The sequence below is a fragment of the Hesperophylax consimilis genome, chromosome 9 (genome assembly GCF_061612785.1).
Source record: "Hesperophylax consimilis isolate HC1 chromosome 9, BYU_Hcon_1.0, whole genome shotgun sequence".
NCBI lineage: Eukaryota > Metazoa > Arthropoda > Insecta > Trichoptera > Limnephilidae > Hesperophylax > Hesperophylax consimilis.
This window is the reverse complement of record NC_142844.1, coordinates 17,087,507-17,111,518: the sequence shown is the minus strand read 5'-3', so window position 1 is coordinate 17,111,518 and position 24,012 is coordinate 17,087,507. Positions and strand designations below refer to the sequence as shown.

General features: G+C 31.9%; 1 protein-coding gene across 1 annotated transcript in view; it reads left to right on the top strand.

Moving 5' to 3' along the window:
- LOC149420992 (protein O-mannosyl-transferase Tmtc2-like) overlaps nucleotides 1-24,012 on the top strand; it is a 491,943-nt gene that overhangs the window by 450,730 nt on the left and 17,201 nt on the right. The window contains exon 9 of the mRNA XM_089635668.1: nucleotides 12,846-12,969. Within this exon, the coding sequence (XP_089491794.1) occupies nucleotides 12,846-12,969 (124 nt within the window). The remainder of the gene's footprint in view (nucleotides 1-12,845; nucleotides 12,970-24,012) is intronic.

Genomic DNA, 24,012 nt, shown 5'->3' with positions numbered 1-24,012 from the left:
ATGTTCTGAGTATAAAGTTGAGTACCTTGGAAGCCCTTTTAACCATGGATTCGATATGGTAGTCAAAAAGTAATTTCGTGTCTAACACTACTCCTAATTCATTGGATTTTGTCATTTTTTATCAACATTGTGTCGTTGAAAGCATAATTTAAAGTAATGGGGTTTTGTTTTTGGTGATGCTGATAACACGGGATTTATTAACATTTATTTGAAGGTTGTGTTCTATAAAATAAATATTTAGACAATTTAAATCTTTTTGTATGCATGTACGGTAGTATAGTGCATAGTAGAAAATATTTTCATTGCATCTGCGAATAATAAATAAAATAGTGGTGAAAATATTTTCCAAAGTCATTAATACATATGTTAAATTCCGTCTCCATGTACCCACGTCAATTTGTGAAAGTTTGATCAACAAGATTATCATGAATTACTAAATCAAAAATTTAGTCCGTGTATTTTGCATCATATTTGTACGCGTTGGTCCACGTTGTCTTGTAAAAATTCGATGGACGCCTTTAGTCAATGATTGTAGATTTTCTCCTCGCAAATCTATTTTGATTGATTTTGAATGACGATCTCAAGACCGAAAACATCTGGTCATAAACTGATTTTTCGAATTTTTTCTGAAAATACAGAGCTGTGATATCGGTCTATAATTTTCGACGTACGAGTTTTGTAAATTTTTGAATATGGAAATTACAAATGCTGTTTTTCAAGTGTTAGGCAGAATTTTAGGAGAATTTTAGTTAGGAGAATTTTAGGTAGTCCGGCGCATTTTTTGAAATCTATTCGTAAATCTTCAAGGTGTTTTAGAATATGATGTTAGTTGACTTCCATATTATGAGTGCTAGCAATTCAAGGCTCATTGGGATTATCTGGTAGGATCTGAAGGTTTCGGGCAATATTGTTTCAGACACAAATAAAATGTTAAAAGAATAAGTTGAAGATATCAGATATTTTTTTTGTAGCGTGAGCATAGTACAGAGAAAGTGGTTTAGTCAGAAAGATTTGTATTTATCTTGAATTTCTTAAAGCTGTTGTATTTATTTATTTTTATTAAGTTTAATTTGTAGAACTCTGTATTTATTTATTGTTATTAAGTTTAATTTGTATTTATCTTTTGTTAATTTAAAGAGAAGCGAATTATAACAAAGCGGGTATTTAATATTCCTACACAATTTTTGCGGATTTTGGGCGACTCTAAGGTGATGTTATTGGGAATACAATTTTTTAATAGCATGTTCATATCAAATAGAAAAGAGCTCATGATCATCACTAGCAGAGACCTGTTGAAGTCAGTGCGCAGGATGAGATCAAAAATATGGCCTTTGATATTTGGAATTCCATTATATTTGTACAATCCAGTAAAATATATGCAGTCAATAAATGATAAACTAATAGGTGATAATCGATCACTGGGTATAAAAAGACAAGAGATTTATTCCATGGAAGTGGAATCGACTGTATTATTATGTTGGTGAATGTTAAATTGTAGAAATGAATCAAAGTTGACGACAACTTATGGGATATTTCTTACAATATATTTTTTAATTGTGTGTGCCTCTCGCTACAAATTGGAAGAAACTCAGTTTCGCCTTTCAAGGTCACAATAGTACTTCAAAATGGGGATGCCATCGTTCTATTCTCTTCCAAAAGTTATAACTCTTGCGGGGAATCTCAAATGATACACTGGGTAAACTCGACAAAATATGAAGAATTTGCTCACGTACCGCAGATTGCCAACTACTGCCATAGAGCATAAGTAATTCGCGGGGGCAAACGTGACTTCATCAAAACAACATTAGCCCACTGTCGTTGCGCAATAAATGAATAGAGGTTTTGCGGTAACAGAATCTGTCAGGGAGGCTGTCGTTTTTTGCACAGCCTCCAAATGTTACACATTACTTTACATCACTACTACAAGCCACGCGCATTGGGTCGGAGTTATTTTTTATGTTTAGAATTTAAAAATCCCTAAATATTTAATCATTTACCCTACACCATTTGAGAAAAAAACACTAATGTTTTTTTGACAGAAATTTCTGGTGGCGCTGTTTACCTTAAAATTACAAAAAACATTTTTTTACTTGTTACTAGAGCTCTACACAAGCGCAATCCGAGTAACTTTTATTATTATTATTTATGGTGGCACGTGTTGGACTATTGTTCTCGCTCTTACAACTCTTTCCAGTGACTTCCGTTAAGCAAACAGTCGCAAATTTTCTTAGACGCGAAGCTAACGAAACTCAAAATCACTCCCGTGCATTGATTTTCTGATGCCACACTTATTTACAAAAAAATACCCAATAAAATAAATATTTTTCGTCTCCTGTGTTTGAGAAACTTTAAATACACTTAAAACATTTAAAACACAAAATTCAAAATCAAAATTCAAAAAAATATTTATTGCACAAAAATACAGAGTACAAAGGGTATAACTTATATATTACATTTTATTTCTTCCAGCTAACCCAAAAAATACACATTATATTACATAACCCAACATGTTAACAGATGTATGTAAATAAAAAATAAAAAAAAACAGAGGGATATAATTTATGTAAGGTATTCATTTAAGGTGTAGTGAAATTTGTTTAAAAGAAATGTTTTTAGTGATAATTTAAATTTAAATATGTCGGTTATTTGTTTAATGCTACGTGGAAGGTTGTTATATACTTTAATGGTCATGTAGTGTGGTCCATTTTCTAAATATAGTTTTGTTTGCTTTTGGGATTAATAAGTTTTCAGTGAACCTGTAGCGTGTTTATGCGTTGAGTTTTTTTGCGGGAACTTTTCTGGAGATGATCGAACTAACAGGCATAACTCCATTTTATAGATGTCCGTCACTGTCAGAAGTTTGAAATTTAAAAAAACTGGTCTACATGAATCCCAGTGAGTTTGTAATTTTTCGTAAGCACCTCTTTTGGATGATAAAAACATCTTTGGCGTTTACTGAGTTTCCCCAAAAAATTATTCCATATTTTATCATTGAGTATACGTATCCACAATATGCGGTGATTACTGACTCGATGTTTAACCCATATTTCGCCGCTATCAGTTCCCGTGGTCAGATTTTGATGAAATTTGGATATGTGGTATATAAACACACAATTAAGAAAATAAAATATTTTAAAAAATGAAAAAACTTATACTTACAAAAATATGAGGTGGTGCGTTTTCGCACGGTCAGCGAAATAGGGGGGTAAAAAGTAAATGTATGAAACCAAAGAAGTTTATTTGAAAGTGGATTTATTTCTCTTCATTTATTAATCATATTACTAATATTAACTAAAATTAAAGATATTGTATATATAGGTAGGAAAGTGCACCTTTCTAAAAGACATAATAAGAAATTAGCGTACACAAATATTATAATAAACACTATTTTCCGGTATGGTATAATTCGTTAAATTTATGGTGCAATGCCACATTACACTCTGGACACATAAAATATGTGTGTGAATGACATATGCGACATCTTTTTCTATTTTCCCCCTTATTTAAAAAATGACTACTCTCTGTTATACTTGACCTCGATGTTGTCGCAAATCTACTGGGTCTGCCAATAGAAGAAGAATTTACTTTTGACGACTTCATGAGAGCGGTGGCCACACTTCTTCTAAAATTCAAAAGGCTCATATTTTCTTCTGGATGAACCATTTGGTATAGTTTCCATGCATTACAAAGTGCCACATCACAGAAGTTGGAGAATATTGCCCACCACCACTTTTTACCACGAACCCTTATTCTATAGTTTGAAACGAAATTATCCGCTAAATCAACACCTCCCATAAAACGATTATACTGGGTAAGAGCGCTGGGTTGAGTGACATTTATATATCTTTTTTTAATATTTGAATACCTCGATACGTTTTTAATGGGCTCTACGTTATCAAAATTAGATGCCACTGTAACTACAGTACTATCTTTCCATCTAACGACCAGTTAGATTCTTCACAACGTTGCCTCCCATACCCAAATTATTAGTATTTGACGACACTTTGTTTTTTCCCGTATATATATCAAATGCATAAATATATCCATCTGCAGAAGCCAATGTCCACGACTTATATCCAAATTTGATTGGCTTGCCATGAATATACATTTTACACGAATGTTTTCCTCTATAAGGGATCATTTGTTCGTCTATTGACAGCGCATGCCTTACAATTCCGAACTGTTTAAAATTTTTATTCAACCAGGATAAATATGGTCTAACTTTATAAAGTTTGTCAGTCGTATTGATATTTAAATTGTCAGCCAAATGTAAATTACTCTTGACGTCACGATAGGTTTGTCTGGTCATGCATGACCTTACAAAAGGATTTGTAATGTCCTCATCTCGAGACCAATACATTTCTTCACGAGGTAACCTATGATACCCAGTATATAATAAAAATCCTATAAATGTTTTTATATTATTGATCGTCAACAATGTGGCTACTTTGTTTTTTAATAGAGCGTAACCATTTGATTGTTCTACAATTAAGTTAATAAGATCATCATTAAAAAATAGTTCAAAGAACTCGGTACAAGATTTACCCACTAATTTTCTTTTCACATCTTCGACGCTTCTATTCTCAACGTTGTTTGGCACTTGCGAATAACTAGGTTTCGATTTCTTCCAACGCATTTCCCTTGGCATTGATGACGAAGATGTTGATGGTTGGGGTTGGGATGGAGTTGTTGAAGGTTCACTCATCAGCCTCTTGGAGTGGACTTCCAAAGTTCCTGCCGTATCTCCGAAAGTATGGCTAAATGCAGCGTCTTCATGTAAATCATTGTCATCAAAATCCTCTTCATCAGTAACTTCGGCGACTTCAGGTGGTAAAACGACCACATCTGGAATATCTTCTTCGCCGTCTTCATCGTTTACATTCCAATTCTCTGTGATAAAGTCAGTAGCCTCTTGTGCGGTAAAAAAGTCATTTGGATTCATCCTATTCAGAAGAAAAAACACAGTATTAGCGATTGATGCCGGTAATTATGAATAAAATAATGCCAAGGTTTTTACCCCCGTATTTCGCTGACGGTGCGTTAATGCACCACTTAAATAAACTATGTAAAATGAGTACTTTTGAAATTTTTATTTTTTTTAAAGTGCTCAAATTATTAAATACTAGTCAATTCTGTATTAAAAAATGCTAGAATATATTAAGAATTTTAGTCATATGTTAAATATAATAATTATTTAAAAATTGCTTACCTGAGTGTCGTATTTTGTCCGACTTTGGGGGCGTCTACAATGCGACTGAAGCAAATATATTTCTACCTGTTTAGTTTTAACGGTAAATTCAAACCTTTTCTATAAATACCTGAAAGAATAACAGTGAATCCTTATCAAGTTATCAAAATATGACCAAGCAACCAGGATGGTGCGTTTTTGAACCGTCAGCGAAATATGGGTTAAGATATTTTTAAGGGTGCCTAGAACAAAATAAAAGCTAGAGAAAGTTAAAAAAAATTTGGTAAAACATAAAAATTTAAAAAACTTCACCGTACCACCTGAAGATGAAATTGCGGGTTCCATTTTTTTGTATTTTTATACGTATGGTATAAAGATACAAAATATATACGTTCGCAACATTAAAATAAATATAAAAAATACTTTTCAGCCTACGGTACATTACATTCACAGGGAACACGTCATAATGTAATGTTATATTATTCTTCTTAAGTCAGTAAAGCTCTCCGTAGAGCTGAGGACACCAACGTACCGGATGCCAGTATACAATTTATATTATACCATCGCCCATAATAAGGCAGTGGTAATCTCTACATACATTTTATTAGATTAGACAGACACTATTATTTAATAATAATGTTTGTGGCGGCGACTTTGTTTTTTTTAATACAAATTTGCAGTTTTAATCTGAGATTGAGGAGATTGTGCACACTTGACCTTCAGAACAGGAGAAATGTCAATGTCTGAATGAGATTCTATGATATCGAAAAATAACCCCAACCCCCTTTTCCCATTAGAGAATTTTGATACTTCTTGATGAAATTTTGCACACTTAATAAGAAATTAGAATAAAATTACTGTCTACATCTGATTTCGAAAAACGCCGGGAACTTCAGCTAGTATTATGTTCCTATAACGTTGCTTGACATTTTCAATAAGTTTTATAAAATACGAAGAAAATATTTTATTTTACAACCTGGCAAAAGCTGATATGCCGATGCTACCTGTTAAAAAGACTTCAAAGCATTTTTAGTGCTATATAACAACATAATGCAACATACTTAGTGCTTGTTAAATATTGAACAACCGCAACTATGTCATGTTATGATTCTGAAATTATAATCCTGCTATTATGATACTGATATTTTGATACGGACATTGGGATAGAAATTGACATAATGATACTTTTAATATGATACTGACATTACGATACTAATATTGTGTAGTTTTATATTATGATACTGATATTATGATGTGACGTATTAAGATAGTGACGATAATATTGACATCACTGAAAACTGACAATCTTTAAGCGGTGTGATCTATACCAATTTGCAAGGATGCTAATGTCGTCAATTTACAGAAAACCTTTCAACCTTATTTTACAGATACGCCAGTGAATTTTATTTGCTTCTCAAGAGAGAATTTTGGCGTTCGAAATTGATTGATCAATTTTATCCAAAGTAACTTAAAATTGACTTCTACCTTGGGCATACAGGCATGCCCACAACACACTTGGAAGTAAGAATGGAGGATATTATGTTGTGTCGTCCTGGTCAAAAGCCATTATTCAGAATTGAAACATAGCTTGAAATGGCATTAGCCTTAGTTGGTGACCAGATACGAAAAGCCAGAAACTTCTCGATCTTCCTTTCCCCCTACCTCCTTTCCCTTCCTACTACCTTCAGACTCACAACATACCCCATTTGGGGATGCCATAGTTTCACTGACTCCAGACGGTTGGGAGTAATTCGAACTCTTGTGCGGTATTTGTAAAAAAAAATTACTTTCCTTCGGACTTACAACACAAATCTTTCAGTATAATATATCTTCAGTGGTAATTACAAATATATGAAAATTAAGAGGCCTTTAATTGAATTTTAAACCCAACCTTTATCGGCACAGTCAATGCTTTCCGCGTGTCACTTCAATTGGAATGATTTTTGTTTTACTCTGGAACACTGCCATGGAGACGGCATAGTTGAGTTTAAATTAAGACTCTCAAACTAACATAATATGCCCTATTTTATTTTTCTAAGTATTTTGAAATCAATAGGTGTTTTACAATATAGATCCCCGCCTTGTGTTCGTGCTGTAAATTTTACATTATACGTAGCGGACATGCATCCGTAATGGATATGCTATTATGATCTTATCCTAGTTTCATGGAGTGATTATGTGAGGTAACTTGGCCTTTGACATTATTAGAACTCGTACAACATATGTGGCTTACAGGTTAAAACGTTTGATTTTTTATCAAAAGATAAAGGGTTCGATAAACATGAACGTTACAAAAATGTAATGTAAAACATTATTATAGTTGTAGATTAGTGTAATCTACAATCATTCCTTTGACATGGACAGATACCAAATACGGTAATAATCTCAAAATTTACGGTAATAATCTGTCAATAATAATCACTCACTTAGTATTTATATTCTTTTTGATAGAATAATAAACATTGAATTTCATCGACAACAACCCAACAGAAAGACACTAAAGGACTGTTAAATTAATGGAATTTGAAAAATTCATCAAATTTCAAAGTTCAAATTTGAGTTTTTGCAACTTCTATTTAAGTTCTGTTATTATTTAATAATGAGCCGCTTGTTTCACAGTACTTCGTTAATAACAGAACTTGAGCGGTACTTTCACAAAACTTGAAAATCAAATATAAAATTTGATGAATTGTTCACGTTCTGTGAAATAATCCGTCCTTAACCCTAGTACAATAATATTCGAATCTTCCAAAAAACTTCATCAAAATAGATTCGAGAAAATTCCTATTGTTAAATAATCATTTTAAAATAAATGAATTGAACTAATAACTTCATCAGAAAATCAATTGCTTGTGAATAAAAGTATGAACTTTTATTTAGAAAAAAAAACTTTATTTTATTTTATTTTATTAGGAACATTAACAGGTTTATAACATAACATGCATAGAGAGAGAGAAAAAATAAGTAAAAGAATTAGGTTACAACCCAAAATATTGTTGCCTGTGTGTTGTGATTTTACCAAAGAAAAAATAAGAACGTTTTTACCATAGACTTGAGAAACCATTTGTCTGTTATTTTTACTTAAATAAATAATCGTAGTTTAAATTTCATCAATCATTGCTCAATCTCAACCACAAATCACTATTCACTTAGCCAATGCTGTACTAATATTTATAGTTATGTTACACATTTTTAAATACATGAATTTGAAATTTATTTTTGTTTTTGCAAATTAATAGATGACTTGATGTAAAATTTTGAAAGCGGAAACTAATCCACTTTCCAATATCCAATCAAGCTGAAACTCAGCAGGCAGACTCGTTGTCGTTGAAAATGCTTTCAATCAACTTTATTTTGTTGGCAACCTCATATATACACACGCGGATATGTACAAATTTCTCTGAATTCGGAAGATATTACAGCAGTTAGTATACGAAAAAATTGTTTGTCTTACCCCATCTGCATTTAGCGGGGTTATTAGAGTTGTTTACTCTAATGCAAGAAATTTCAATACTTATTCAACCAAAAAAAGTTATGAAAAACATTTAAAAATAGATTAAATGTCGTAAAAAAATGTTTTGTGTACGGGTTAATTTTTCAACAATAAAGTTAAAACGTACTTACAAATGATTTTTTTTTGACAAAAGATTAGTTAAAGGGACAATTTATCTAGCTACGTCAAATTACTAAGAATATTATAGACGTTATAAAACCTTTTTTTCTTATTTGATGATTCTTATTCGCTAATAAATTTATCATTTTTATTGGCCGTCCTCGATTCTATAATAGCATCATAATAATTTTATGGCAGTGTTTATAGGAAAAATGTCTTCAAATGGCATGTTTTTGTGCTAAAACATGAGCTTATTGGTGTTACGCACAAAATTATAGCCATGGGAGGCAATATATTAAAGTTTATTCATGAAATGAATATAATATGGTTTATGTCTTCATCGTTTGCTTATTAACAAAAACAAATAACACCTATTAAAAGCTTACTAATATGCCAAGAAAGTACTGAACCTACTCATCATTTTAAGAAATCATTTTACCTGTTCTATACGAGAGTAATAATTTATTTAAATAAAATTTACGATTATAAGATTTACGTAAATTTTAAAAATATATTTAAGTAATAAATGTTTGACTGCAATTTCGAACGCAAATGAAGTTTATTTAAAATAAATAAGGTTCGAAATTAAAACCATTTTATACACGACATGAGAATGAGCGATTCGAGGCAGATCTAAAGTAATGAAGTATCGATAACTCATTTGTTTGGAGTACCTAGGCACCTACTTAGTGAGAGGTTTCGTCGCTCAAAGCTCCACCGTGGCATATATATATATATATATATATATAATGAATATATAATGAAATAATCCGTCCTTAACCCAAGTACAATAAAATTCATATCTTCCGGAAAACTTTATCAAAATAGATTCAAGAAAATTCCTATTATTATAATCATTTTAAAATAAATGAAAATCGTAAATATATATGTAAAGAAAACCACTTAGGAGTGCTTTCCTTAAGTTTGAATTTGCCGCGTTACCGACAAGTTAGTTCAGTTCAGTTTCAGTGCCGGCAACCCGGGCGTTTATTTAATTTCATGGTTGTTTACATTGTTTTCTTTTATTTTTACCCGCCTCACTAGACAAAGTCTGTTCCGAGGCGGGTAAATCACATATTATATTTGTTCCAAAAGAAATGTATGTATTTAAAAAAAAATATATATATATGTATGTAAAAAGACAAAAAGATACAATTATGTGGTGGTATATTAAATATTTACATACATATTTTTTATTTTTTTTATTAGTTACATTCCATGAGAAGATTGCCTATGTAACATAGATAAAAGTAAATTAAATTTTGTGACCATTGAATATAGATATAGCGGTTACATGATAATTAGTATTGCAAAATTGCAGTTTCTCGCATTTGTTTTATTTGAATATTATATAATTTCGTGAGAAATTTATAAAATTTCGTGAGAAATTGTATGAAATGTTATTTATTTAGAATATTTTGAATATCCTTTCTTTCCTTTTCATTCAGCCATAATACAAATCTTTTGAACAGCCAATTCAAATTATTTGGGGTGACGTAAGTTTTTGTTTGTGTTAGGAAGGTATTGAAAATGTGTGGTGCTAGGTAAGATTCGTGTTTTTTTGCAAAAGTTGATTTGATATGGGGAACTTGAAAGTGCTTATTAATTTTTTCTCTTGTGTTTTGCGAGTGAGGTATGTGGAGATGTGAAGTTTTGATACAGTTTTTGTAAATGATCTTCCTCATGAATAGTTTATTTACGTCTAGTAATTTGTTTTTGATCATTAGCTGTTCCGTCTTATTATCCATTATTTGGTGGCCCACAAGATGTCACTGCTGACAGCTTTGACATTAGCGAATTAAAGCGAGATATGAAAAGTAAAAGAGTCATAATTATTTCATTAAATACACCGAATACACCTGAATATAACATCTCACATTATTAAGAAACCTGAAGTAAGGGCTTTAAATGTTGTTTCTTTTGTTTTTACAGGTGAGTGAATCTTTTATTAACAGATAATGTGATGGTTAAGAGTTGTAAATACGTACTGTTAATAAATCTTTTGTTTTTACAGAGAAACGCAATTACGCCTTTGTTTTAAAATTATAGTTTAAGATTATAAAAAAAACCATTATATATATAATTTTTTTTAATAAATTATGTGTCAATATTATTAATTTTTTTGATGCTGTCAATTATTCGTGTTGGTATTATATTACAATAACATAGTGACACAATTTTGAACTCCATCTCAACTATTTTAGACCATTAATAATTAAATATATTTATAATATTACTATTGTTATTGAGGTACAATAAGTTCAAACTGTAGTTTATATGCGCAATTAAAGACGGGGGTTTAGCAGGGAAGGTATTCTTTATTTTGATTATCATTACTATCTTGTTTCTATAATTTTATATAAAACGTAATATGTATATAATTTAAAGACTAAAATCACTTGATCATTAAAATGATACAAGATTAAATTGATGTAATAAAAACTCCAATAAAAAAATTAAGGCATACATATATATCTGTATTAATATTTTTTTTAACATGAAATTCTTTATGATGTGTATTTAAATACGAACATTCCCGGGTAGCAAATAACAATATTTTGAAAATCTCCTACTAGTACCAGCACAGTAGACGGAAAATGTTGCTTGTGTCATGATGGAGGACGTCTGGAACAACATATATTATGTGTCAATATATTCACATAGATCAACAAACGCCGATTATAAATTTACAGGATGTTCTGTAAGCCATGAATCAAATGAAGTGGGGTGATAGGAAAGGTTATTTGCAATCAAAATTACCGAAAATGTTGTGGTCCAATTCTTAACTCAATATTATGATTTCTTTAAATTCTCTGTAAGTTATGAAAATTGTAGTAAGTAATTCGTCAAAAATGTAGTGTTTTATATATATATATATTTAAATAATGAATCTCACAAAGATGAAAGTATTTTTATGAAGTCCGTATCCATATTTTAGAAGTAAATCTGTTTTTTCGTATTGTTTATTTTTTTAAATAAAATCTAGCATTCGAATGAAGCTGACATAAAAAGTACTTACCATAGAAAAAACCACAAATAAAAAAACCTTCTGCAGATTATGCTGATTCTAGCAAGGTAACTCATTAGTCGTTCTCTAATAAATTACTATTATTCTTAACATAGTTATGGTTTACTATGAATGCAATAAAAAAATGCCATTTTTAATCAAAAAAATTAACCTTAAAAGCACAGATCGGAAGATTTAACAACAAGGAAAAGTTGAATCGAATGCGGAAACGGCTTTATTTTTGCACAATGGTACAATTCGACAATAATAATGACGAGATGCCCACATTTCACAATGCGTTCGTCAATTGAAAGCGGTTAAATTAAGAAATAAATAAAAATGTCTTGATTCTGCGTCACTAAATACCGAGTACCGACTGTCAAATTAAACAAGTAAGCTGTGACGTCACACCCGACATGCCGTATATTTAAACAAGTAAGTTGTGACGCCACACCCGACATGCCGTATATTTAAACAAGTAAGTTGTGACGCCACCCCCGACATGCCGTATATTTAAACAAGTAAGTTGTGACGTCACACCCGATATGCCGTACATTTAAACAAGAAAGCTGTGACGTCACACCGGACATGCCGTATATTTGATGCGTTTCAGCGAACCTTAAAAAATCAAACTTTTTATATATTTTAAGTTATTTAAATTAACTACAGAATAATAAATTTTTCACTATCAATTTCTCTGGCAAAACGCAACGCACTCGCACACCGCGTAATCGTCCTCTCCCGTATTGTCACCCGACCTTCCTACCCTCGTTATTTAGCCCGCTTGTCCAACCGATTGCAGGGCAGTCACCCGAAAAACTCTTAACAAAACAATAATCGGGCACTACCCTGGCAATCTAAACTTGCACAATTCTTTAACGTTACATCTGGTATTTAAGTAATATCGTTTATTGTTGACTTCTTTTGTAAAATGTATCAACGGGAAAATACATTTTTCATTAAGTATACGTTTATGGGCATAATATGTAGGTACCTACCTAATGCAACTAATTTAAAATTATTTTTATTATTTACAGAGATGGCGAGTGAGGAGGGTAGAGAACCGCTACAGAAGATCGTTCAAATCTCTTCTCCTTCGACCTGGATTCAATCAGGACACGCTGAAGAAATCATCAATAGAACCTTATGAGAAAAATAATGGCAAGTACCTTATTATTCAAATTTTTTTTTTTATATGACGATCAGAGTACTTCCGCAGACTTTTTAAAATCTTATTTCTATAAAATTTATAACGAACAAACGAATGACTTTTGTTAATTTGTGATAATGGTTCATAATAAACAACTCCTTCGGTTTTTTTTTGTTGTTCAAAAAGGTGTTTTATCAGTTCAAAATTTGACGTAATCGATATTTGTTTCGAAATGTAGTAGTTCCGTTGCAAACCTCTTTCGAGTCCCTTTTTCTTCGCAAGTCGCCAAACTTCGGCAGTTACCACAATAAAATTTATGTCATCAATTCCAAAGCGACAATATTCGCAAATGGCCATCGTCTAAAGAGCACTTCCGAACGAATAAAATGTTAAAAGTTTAAATTTTATAGTCCATACTCTCCGTACTGTTACATTATTAGGTTCCTACTTCCTACACTCGTTGAAAACAAGAGCACTTCTAGCGTAGGTCATTTGTATTTTATTTGCTACCAATTTTCAATATGTTGGCAACACTATCCAAATTACCCCTAATATATTAGATAGTGCCTTTTGAAACAAAAAATCAAGGATTTATTGTAAAATTCATTACATTTGTATGTACATATGTATGTAATTCGGAACGCCCCTTCATTTCCATTTATTTAATCTTTTTAATACGTATTGAAAGATTGTGATGTTTTCATAAGTTTTTTAATGTTTGGTTCTAATAATTTAGGTTTCTTCGAGATTCAGGATACCCTCCCAGCCAAAATACTAAATCTGTCATTGTAACATAACGGGTAAGGATACCCACAGTTAGGTTAGGTTAAGTTGGGTTAGGTTAGGTTAGTTGGGAACCTGATCATTTTTGTTACTATATCTAAATTTATTAAATAAGTATATTTATTTTTTGGAATAATTTGAAGATATAACCTTAAATTTTCATATTTAATCTTTTTTGACAATATAAGCGATTCTCAAACGAAAATTTGAAATAGAATATTCAGAAAAAGATACGGTTTCATCTAGAAGTTGAACCCATCAATGTAAGATAAAGTAAAATATGAAATAGGGCCCCACAAAGTTAAGTTCCTGGATTTAATACCCAGATGCAACCGCATCTTTTTCTGATTTTTCTGTCTCAAATTTTTGTTGGAGAATCGCTATCTTCAATGATTGAATTTTACAATTTGAGATTTTACTCATAAAGTTATTTAAAAACAAACATATGTATTTTTATGTTTTAACGAGTAAAATCTCAAATTGCATACTGATCTATAATCTCATATCGCAGATTTGAAAAAGGTCAACAAATGTCACACATTAAAATTAAAATATCCAAGACCCTATCTAGATTGCATTAAGTTCGGAAAGAATCTGGTGATCATACATAAAGATAGCAGCCAATAAAAATATCCTTTAAGAAAATGAAGTTAATGTTGGTAGTTCTTAGTCGAAGTATGATAAAATTAAATATGACCGAAGGAAATTGGGTCGAATTAACTCAGTGGTTAGATCAGAGCCCCGGCAAGGCTAAGGTCCTGGGTTTAATTTCTGAATATCTTTTTCTGCTTCAAATTTTCTCTTGAGAATCGTAAATATTGTCTTCAATTATTAAAATAATAAAAATGTTTCATGTGAGCAACCACGCGGAAAACATTTATTAAATAAGTTTTTTTAATCCATTTAGAGGGCAATTTTAGCATTTATTACATAAAATACAAAATATATCTGTTCATTTAAACATATTGAGGATAATTTATGTTAATTCATTATATTTATTTTATGTATATATAAATTACAAACAATACAAAACAAAATGAACCTTTGTCTGTCAAACTGGGAAGGATTACCGTTTCAGGACAGCCAAATTGTGTATTTAGTACATAATATTCTTAGAATGGAATGGCGAGGCTGTCAAAACAAATTTTGAGAACATTGTTGATTGCATTCGAAGTGACAGGATAGTTTCTTTATCCTTGAAATAATCGCAAAGATGTAATTTATTAGCAGGGTCAATTACCCGTCAATTAACATTAACAAAAACCTGAATATAAAATGTTAACGCTGTAACAGGTTGGTAGGAATCCATTCGCAGTGGCAAACTTTTGTAAATCGATTCCTATCGAAGGCTTTAGAAAAGACCGGACAACGCCTCTGGATTTAAGTTCAGCGTTATTTTGTTATGTGGTTTCTATGGAAACTTGGCAGGATACAATTATCATGCTGGTAGGTGGGTATGGCATAACCGTTATAGGACAACTTTTCTGTAATAATGCGGTATTAGTTTACGGTATGTGAATCTACATAGTGAAGCCCAAAAGTATTAATTGATGATTTTATAATAGGTTTTCACATAGTTTTTAAGTCTCACCCAGACCGCTTATATTCAAACGAACAACCTCCGCCTCTTGCCAGTAATCACAGGCTTTTTAACCTCTATATAAATGCACTCCCCTATAGAAAGGTAACATAGATACACTCACTGATGACGTATTCTATTAAGATGGATACAATATTTATTTATTCGAGCCCTAGGAGGCTTTTACATGAAATTAATGTAAAATATGGTATAGCAAGTATTGTGAACATTTAAATATTAAGTATTGTATCGGTTTTGATTTATAAAATTAATGATGTTACTAAGTGTACGTAACGCTTGAGTTTAATAAACCTACGTGAAATAATATTAAAAAAAAACGTTTTGATAAAAAATTAGATTATCAAATTAAATGAAATATGTAACAAGTACAAAATATTAAATAAATTGTTAATTCAAAATAAACAAATAGAACAAATGTATATTCACTACGAGTTGTTAACACGTGCATTTCAGAAAAGAATTCGTTTAATTTTTAATTCGGAAAACGTTAAAATATTCAACAAACCACTCGCAAACATTTTGCAGTCGAATTATAAGTGTAGTCTTACACATTTATAAATAGTTTATTTTAAAACTGCGATAAATTACAAAAGAAAAAAATAACATTTTATCTTGTATTTCTTTTCAGTACATGTAATTTAATTTTGGCGTGAAATTCATGGTTGTCAATACCATAATTAAATTTTGTATTTAATTGAACAAGGTCAAAGACAACCCGCCTATCAGACAGCGTAATCAGATTTAGCTTTTTCATCGTAATTAATATTTTGAATATCATTAATATTAATAATTCTCCATGGCTGTCTAATCTTACGAGGTCGTGACACCTGTAAAACTACAGCTAGAACAACGCCCATACAGCCTGAATCAGGCCCTTTGATCTTGATTCCAGAAAAAAAACGATTTTCATGAAAAATCTAAAATATATAGGTTATAAAAAAAAAATCTTCCTGCAAAAATAGGTTGGCCAGGATCTCATAATTTATCTATTTTTGTTTTGACCATTTTACCTACAAGGGTACATAATATGCTGGCGCATTTTGCTGTGTTGAGAATTTTATTATATTACACACTGAAGCGTGCCTTATCTGCAGGGACTAGGTTTTTTCAAAAATTTCTCGAGTTCCTCCAAAACCAGAATTATGTTTTATTTATTTACATTTACATTTCAATCCATTACTATCAAATATGTTCTACTATAAAAAAGTAGAGAAAAGTCGAGCAACACCGGGTAAAATAAATTTAATAATTATACTTTTGAATGTATGGAAAAGTTTTTGACACAAATCGCGTTCTCTTGATCTTATGTAAAATTAATTTTATACTCTGTTAGCAAAATATATATTTCATAGCAAGTTTCCACTATCTTGAACTTTGTTTCTATTTTTTACTTATTTAATCACTTTAATTATATCTACAAAACTAAACAACTGCCAAATCATGTGTTTTTGTTTTGAAAATTTGCCAGCATTCGGCTCCAACGTTATATCTGATACGCGGTAATTTTCTAGTTCTCCAATAGCTTATGTCTCCACGTTAGTCTATCTTGTTTTCAATTAGATGCACAGTATTTACCACTCTCTAAATTTAGATTACGGCAGAAGTACCCAAGATATTAGGTGCCTAGCCTACACACCACATAGGCACATATGAAAGTGGGTTCGTGAGTAAATCTAAAAGACTAAAAGACTCTACCCACCGCCTACAGTACACGAAAGTTGTACAGCTGGTATATGTACTTCTATACTGCCCGTATTGTGGTATCAAGCTGTATGTGTGTCCATGATAATGTAACCTCTATAACCGCAGACACAAACAGACGCAATCCAAAGGCAATGAGAAAAGTTTCAGCGGGACTTTAGTAGGTAACATCGTGCTCCTTTTTCATGCAGTCTACCACAGCAGCCACTTTTCTGCATTACGAACTATGGACGTTGTTTCTTATGGATTTCAGCAAATTCACCGGCCATTTCTGAACTTTTCGACCCCATTTTCAAAATAGCCCAACACAAAATGTTGAGATTGTTATATATTCAATTATAATAATAAATATTTTAATAAGTTAGCACTAAACAAATATATAAATAGAACATAAGTTCACGCTTCCGATAACTGTTTTTCGAAACCTTAGAAAATTTCGTTAATATTTTTTTACTGAAACTTTTGTAGGATATGAAATGGCGTACGGGATGTTTTAAGAGGAATGTATCTCTTTCTCTCCCACTTCACCGTTTTCAACTAACTTCCTTCTTCTTTCCCTTGTGTTCTCACTGTTAACTTTGGCTACAAGCTTTAATTCCCGTCTAAGCCTTTAAATTGAGATAAGTTCCCCATCGGTACCGGAAGCTGTATTAGATAGAGGGACCAAAGAGGTATATATCTACTGGGGAGAGGGTGGGGAAGCAATGTGTAAAAACATGACATTTTGAATAAACTGACATCGTTTTGAAATGGTCACGAACTAAGAGCTTGGATCAGCAATTTGTGCAGATTGAGACTAATAATTGTAATAATTAATAATCGGAATCGAGTGGAAAATATGTTCGGTATTTTTCACCTCTACTATTATTCTTATCTATTATGAAGACACATTTCCGCCTGAAATTATATAATTGCAAAGGTCTACGACGTTGAAAGCTGAAAATAATTCGCTGACTTAAAAAAACTGTGCACAAGAGCCGTAAGAATTATTTGACGATAGTACAGTTGTCTTGTATTTGCTGTTTCAAACAAAATATTTTCTGCTTATAATCATAATTGTACGTATATTGATCGAAATCGAACCCGAAATGTATAGGACCATCATCGTTATCAAGTGCGAAATCATACGACGAAAATCATAATTAGCTGAGCATAGCGAACCCCTGCTTTAATAGGACGTTTTTGCATTTCGTTTCTCTGTAAATTTGTTTGTACGTTCCGCTTCGCTTTCAAGATGGTGGCCGTTTTATTGTTTCAGTTAAGTTTCTTTTATCGAATGAGAAATCGTCGTGTTTATTTTATTCTCATTTACATTTTTTGTAACACCTTAAATTAATGGCTAATTTGTTCGCTTTTAGGAACAGCTAATACAAGTCTCATAAAAATCGTTATGTATCCCTTACTGTCATGGTAAGAAATATTATGTAAGAGGTGTTAGAAAGAGAAAATACCACCCTTTATATTTAGAAGTTAACCACAGAAAAAAATTTATGTGCACCTCTGTGAAACCAAAGATCCCCACTGCAATTTGAGGAAAAATTATGAAACTTCGTGAATTTTACATTTTATACAAAACGTTTATAATCATAGACATGTGAATATTAGTAGACCTGCCCTAAGTGATTAAAAGCGTATTATTCCCCACTCCCCATACCGGTTCTATTGGAGCCGGTTGAGCTCGCGTATGGCCTCCCCTGAATCTTGAAAATGTGACGTCATCATTCTTGTTCGAACTAGCGTCGAGCTATAGGTCGAGGCATTTTACGAAATAACATGGCAAAATGGTGGCTTGTGCTATGAAAACTAGTAAAAATAGATGTGAAAAAGAGAATAAACCCAATTGTCGTATTACATTCCATATGTAAGCATTATTTTAAGCTTATTCACATCGTATAAAAAAGATCAGTTGTAGAAACATTTACTATCACATCGAGATACATCTGGACGCAAAATACAAAGCCGTTTGCATAAGAATCAGGGATGTGCCTTCGCCTTTTGTGCTTTGATAAAATCCATAATCGTATCATTTGGAACTTCTATTTTTTCATCTGTTATATCTTGCGGGAACTCCGTCGTATTAATAAAGGATAATAAACCAATCATTTTTAAATTTATTCCACTTAAATGGCGTTATTACTAAACGAGTTTTGAATTTTACACAACTCATAAACAACAATTAATATAGGATAAATGGTTGGTTATCAATTGTGAAAAGTTGGTATGTTTGGAAGTAAAATGCAGATACAGTGAGCATGTTTGGAATGAAAAATGTATGTGTCATTTTGCTGTCCGATGATATTTTTTATCTATTAAAATTAAAAATATTATGTTTTTCTATCGCACGTCGCCACCAATCACATATTATCTTTGGATCATACTATCACACGTCGCAACGGACCACGTGTTAGGTACGCGCTTGTTTCGTATGTACGGTACTGCTGGAACGAGAAGGAGTGCATATCACGTAATGCGCTAGGTTATACCGAGTGGCGATGTGTGATAGAAAATCATGTTTTTTGTTATTAATTGAAAAAGTGTCATCGGAAGGCAAAATGATGTCTAAATTTTTACTCCGAATACTCTTAGGAATTGCTGGTAAAAGCTGTGTGTATATAATTTCATTTGTTTAGTTGTTTTACTTTTCTATTATCTTTTTAAAAGTGAAATATTATATATTTTCTAGAAGATTTCAATATTTTATTATTACTAGGAACAGAGCGGTTGTGACAACCCTCCAACATTGGGTTTCTCTTGGCGATTCTCAAGTGTGCGCATCGTTGTTACTGGGAAGTAAATTATGAACATTTATAAAAGTGTCTTAACCAAATACGTAAACAAAATATTCGACTCTGAAAATAGAAGAATTTTTCTTTGCCGAATTTGGACTTCGCAAATTTGTTCATAACGTGGCGAGTAATTTGCGCTCCTATGTAAAAATGTCTATTCATTCAAAAGCAGATTTTACTTTTAAGAAATAAATAGTGATATTATGATGCGAGATACCTATATACTATCAGATTGATTTATTGACGAATCACAGTCAGCTTTACCTTCTTCGTTCTTCAACAGTTGATTTTACCCCTCACCTTTAAGTTTTAGTCTATTAATATTCATATGTCTGTGTTTATAATACATTCTTCTGATACATTGTGTGTGTTTTTGTTTTTTTAGTATCAGTAATTTATTTAAAACGTAAGGTGTGCCATTTTTAAAACTTTTTTATATTTGCATAAAAATTTTATTTTTACAAAAATGTTATGTTCCCAGTGCTAATAATAAAATTAGAAACTCGTATTTCATCACGTTTCAAAAACAGTTTTTGGTTTTCAATACGTCCCATTCATAATCAGAAATATTCCATTTATTTGGATTTTACTGCAAAACGGTTATGCTCTGAGCTTCTGACAGAATATGCCAGAGGCCTAGGGGGTTAAAATTATGGCTCCTATTTGCTTGAAGAAAGCTTCAAAACGGAATTGTCATTGAGATTGTGACGTTTTTTTTGACTAATTTATAATTTGATGTTTTAAATAAAATGTTGCACAAAACACAGGGTTTATAATAAATTAAGTAATAATTAAGCTATTAAGTAAATACAATCCCACACATCTATGGGGTGTTTGGAATTTCGTTTACCTCCCTACATTCAGGAATAAAGACTACTATTATTATTATAAAAATTGGCTTTGGAATAATAATTTTTGGTTTTGATTTATTAAATAATTAAAATTAGAAACATACTCTTACCTAGTCGTCTTAGTTTCTTTATTAACAGAACCGTCCACTGTCATAAGGATTCTACTAGAAAAAATACACATTGGTTTAGTTTAGTTCCAGTAAGTTCACCGGAATTAAAAAAAAAGAATAATCTCATTTTCCACCAGACAGTGTAATCTATATTCTGTTTTTTCTTCTTCAAATGGCCGGGAAAAGTGCTGATTCACACAAGCCAATCGAACCAATGCAGTGCATTGGGGCTACCGGTGGGATTTATACGGCGATTGTGAAGCGACCCCTGCAAAGGTAGCAGAATAAACCAACCTCGAGTGTGTTGCATTAGGAACCTTAATGTCTTGTTATCACGAAGCAATATAGAGCCAAGAAGTGTTACTTAAGTAATACTCCTACAAAACGTGATAATTCTCTTGAGGATTACAAAGTTTTCATGAAATTGTTATATTTTTTAGTTTATTATAAGATTAGCTTACGTAAGATAAGATGAAGATTTATTTGCATGTTTTTCTTTTCAACATCGTTCAAAACTTTAAGCGTGCTTTTTTGTTCTTGAAAGAAAAAAAAATAGCCTAAGAGAATAGGATTTCCTGCATCTGACATGGCAAATGAATGAAAATACGAAAATGATACGGTAATTCACCACGTAAGTACACGGGAAGGCCAAAATAGTAAGAAAAACAAACAGTAAACTAAAAGTTTTCACGCTTATAATAAATTTTGCGGATATAAATATTATTTTTTCGGTTTTTACAGTAAACGTTATCAGGCATTTTATGAATGTGAAAATATGACAATCCAGAAAGATAATATCAAGTATTTTATTCAGGTAGTAAAAATAGAGTCAATGCGTAACTTAGCGTGTATTATTTTAATGCTTTACCTTACAGTTATTCCACCTCTTATTTGTTTTCGATTATTTTATTAAAAATACTTTTATGGCACTGCATGACAGTGGCGGTTTGTGACTCAGTAAGTGGACAAGTAAGATTGAAAAATAAAATATTATTGGTATTATTGAAGCTGAAAAAATTTTTTTTGCTGGCTGTGCTTTCCCAAACTGAAAAATCTTCATACAAAAATTTTAATTTTGAAAAAAAAAAAGTTTTTTCAGCTACGACTTGGTCACTAATGTCGTAGTTTTCAATCTTACCACTCTAGCTCACGAAACATCTGGAAGAGCCCTTGGTAGTTATTGTCAAGTATGATAATTATTCTCAAGTATGATCCAGTCCTTAATAACCTCATTGATAACATTTTGTGGAATGAAAACATCGTGAAAACATTATTTCAAAAATTATTCATAACAAAAAAAAACCGCTCGAAAACAGATCAGCTATTCGTGAGCATGATATCAAAGAGTATAATGATAATGCCCAACGCTAACTGATCTAACAAAACTATAAGATTAATACTACGAGTATAATATATTAAAATATATATTTAAACTATAATATACTATTGTGCAAAATTTCTTCACCCTGGTGGACAATGTTATATCTACCCAAAGCCACCATAATAACGTTACAATGAAAAACCGAGCAAACAAAAAACCCATTCATCTGAAATTTTTTTATTAAAAATAATCCATAAAAAGGTTTAGGATAACAGGCCTTCTAAGGCGCGTATCTTTGCACAGAACTGAGCCCAGAGTAGCGGAGAATCATATAGTATCAACGTAAATCTCGTTAAGGTAAATAAATTCACATTGCTCCGTGGACTGTCTTCCATTGTGTGGGGACCACTTTGTTATAATTTCGCCAAGTAAAAAAGCACCCCTACACTTTATTAAAGAGTCGGACTGTAAATCAAGTTCGCCAGAGCAGTGTTAGGGGCTGAACACACAGAGACCATTAGCATGCCTTTGAGACGGCATTACGAAGACATAAAGAAACGTTTGCACTAATAGATAAATATTATTTCATATGAATTTCACAAACCACGAACATTGTAAGTAATGAAGACTGACATGGTAATAAATTAGCTTTCAAATGGAGAGGAGCATGAGTGTAAACATATTTGCTTGAAATAACATTATCTTAGACTAGAGCCTGATGTGTAGTCCATTGCAGCTCGTTAAAATTAGATAAATATACGGAAACATAATATATATCAACCCCCACACCATCATCTTAGATGGTACGGGGTTTGGTAATATATAAGAAATTGATCATTCTAAAATATTTATAATGTACTAATTTTGGCATCGGTGTACATCGCGGTATTTGAATGATATACCTATGGTGTAATGATGGGCATGATGGACGTCTAAAGCCTTCATTTGCTGTCGCCTTGTAATAAAGGTAACAATCAATAATATCATCAGGAAAATCGCAAGTCGTGTTACGTGTACTCACTCTTCGTTATCATTTTAGAGTTACTAGCAAGGCCCGGATCTTCAGATTATATTGACAGATTGAAAAATTGCATTGCACTACAAATTTTTAAGTAGAACTAACATATTTTTTTTGGGTGCTATGCCGTGTTGCGCTAATTCCTTTTTTAGCCAACGTTTCGGACAGCATTGCAGTGTCCATCATCAGGGCACATGTGTTATCTGATAACTGATCCAGATAACACATCTGCCCTGATGATGGAAACTGCAATGCTGTCCGAAACGTTGGCTAAAGAAGGAGTTAGCGCAACACGGCATAACACCCCAAAAACAAATAGCAAAAATACTTATGACCGTGAAAATCTTAAATCATAAATACTAAAATAGTTATCTTTTTTCAAATTTGCATGCATTTTATTAACACAGCATAAAAATAAACGCTAAAACACAGCTAAACAAATCTCCTCCGCTGTGTAAGCAATGTGTAACTTTTCATGAGCATCATACGGCTGGTGAACATTAGTTTCGTAGTATGAATTTTAGATAAACAGTTGTGTAAAATTTAAAACACGTTTATTAGTAAGACTGTAGTTTGTAATCCAAAACGTAAAATCAATTGCAGTGGTATTATTTCTACTGAATGAATTATTTTTACACGCTGGTTCAAATGCTATGTACTTACTGTTACTTATTCACATAAAAGTAAGATATGGCAACGTGGCTTAGTTGCACAAAAAACTAAGCACAAAACCTTCATGCAGTTGCAAACAGAAACAACAATACGTCTCACGTCGCGTCGTTCCGTTGGTGACACTGTTAAACGGGCGCGAGACGCGTTCCCTCCTTTGTGAGCAAAAAGGTCGCTAAGAGATATACTAACACTTACATAGACGTGTAAAACAA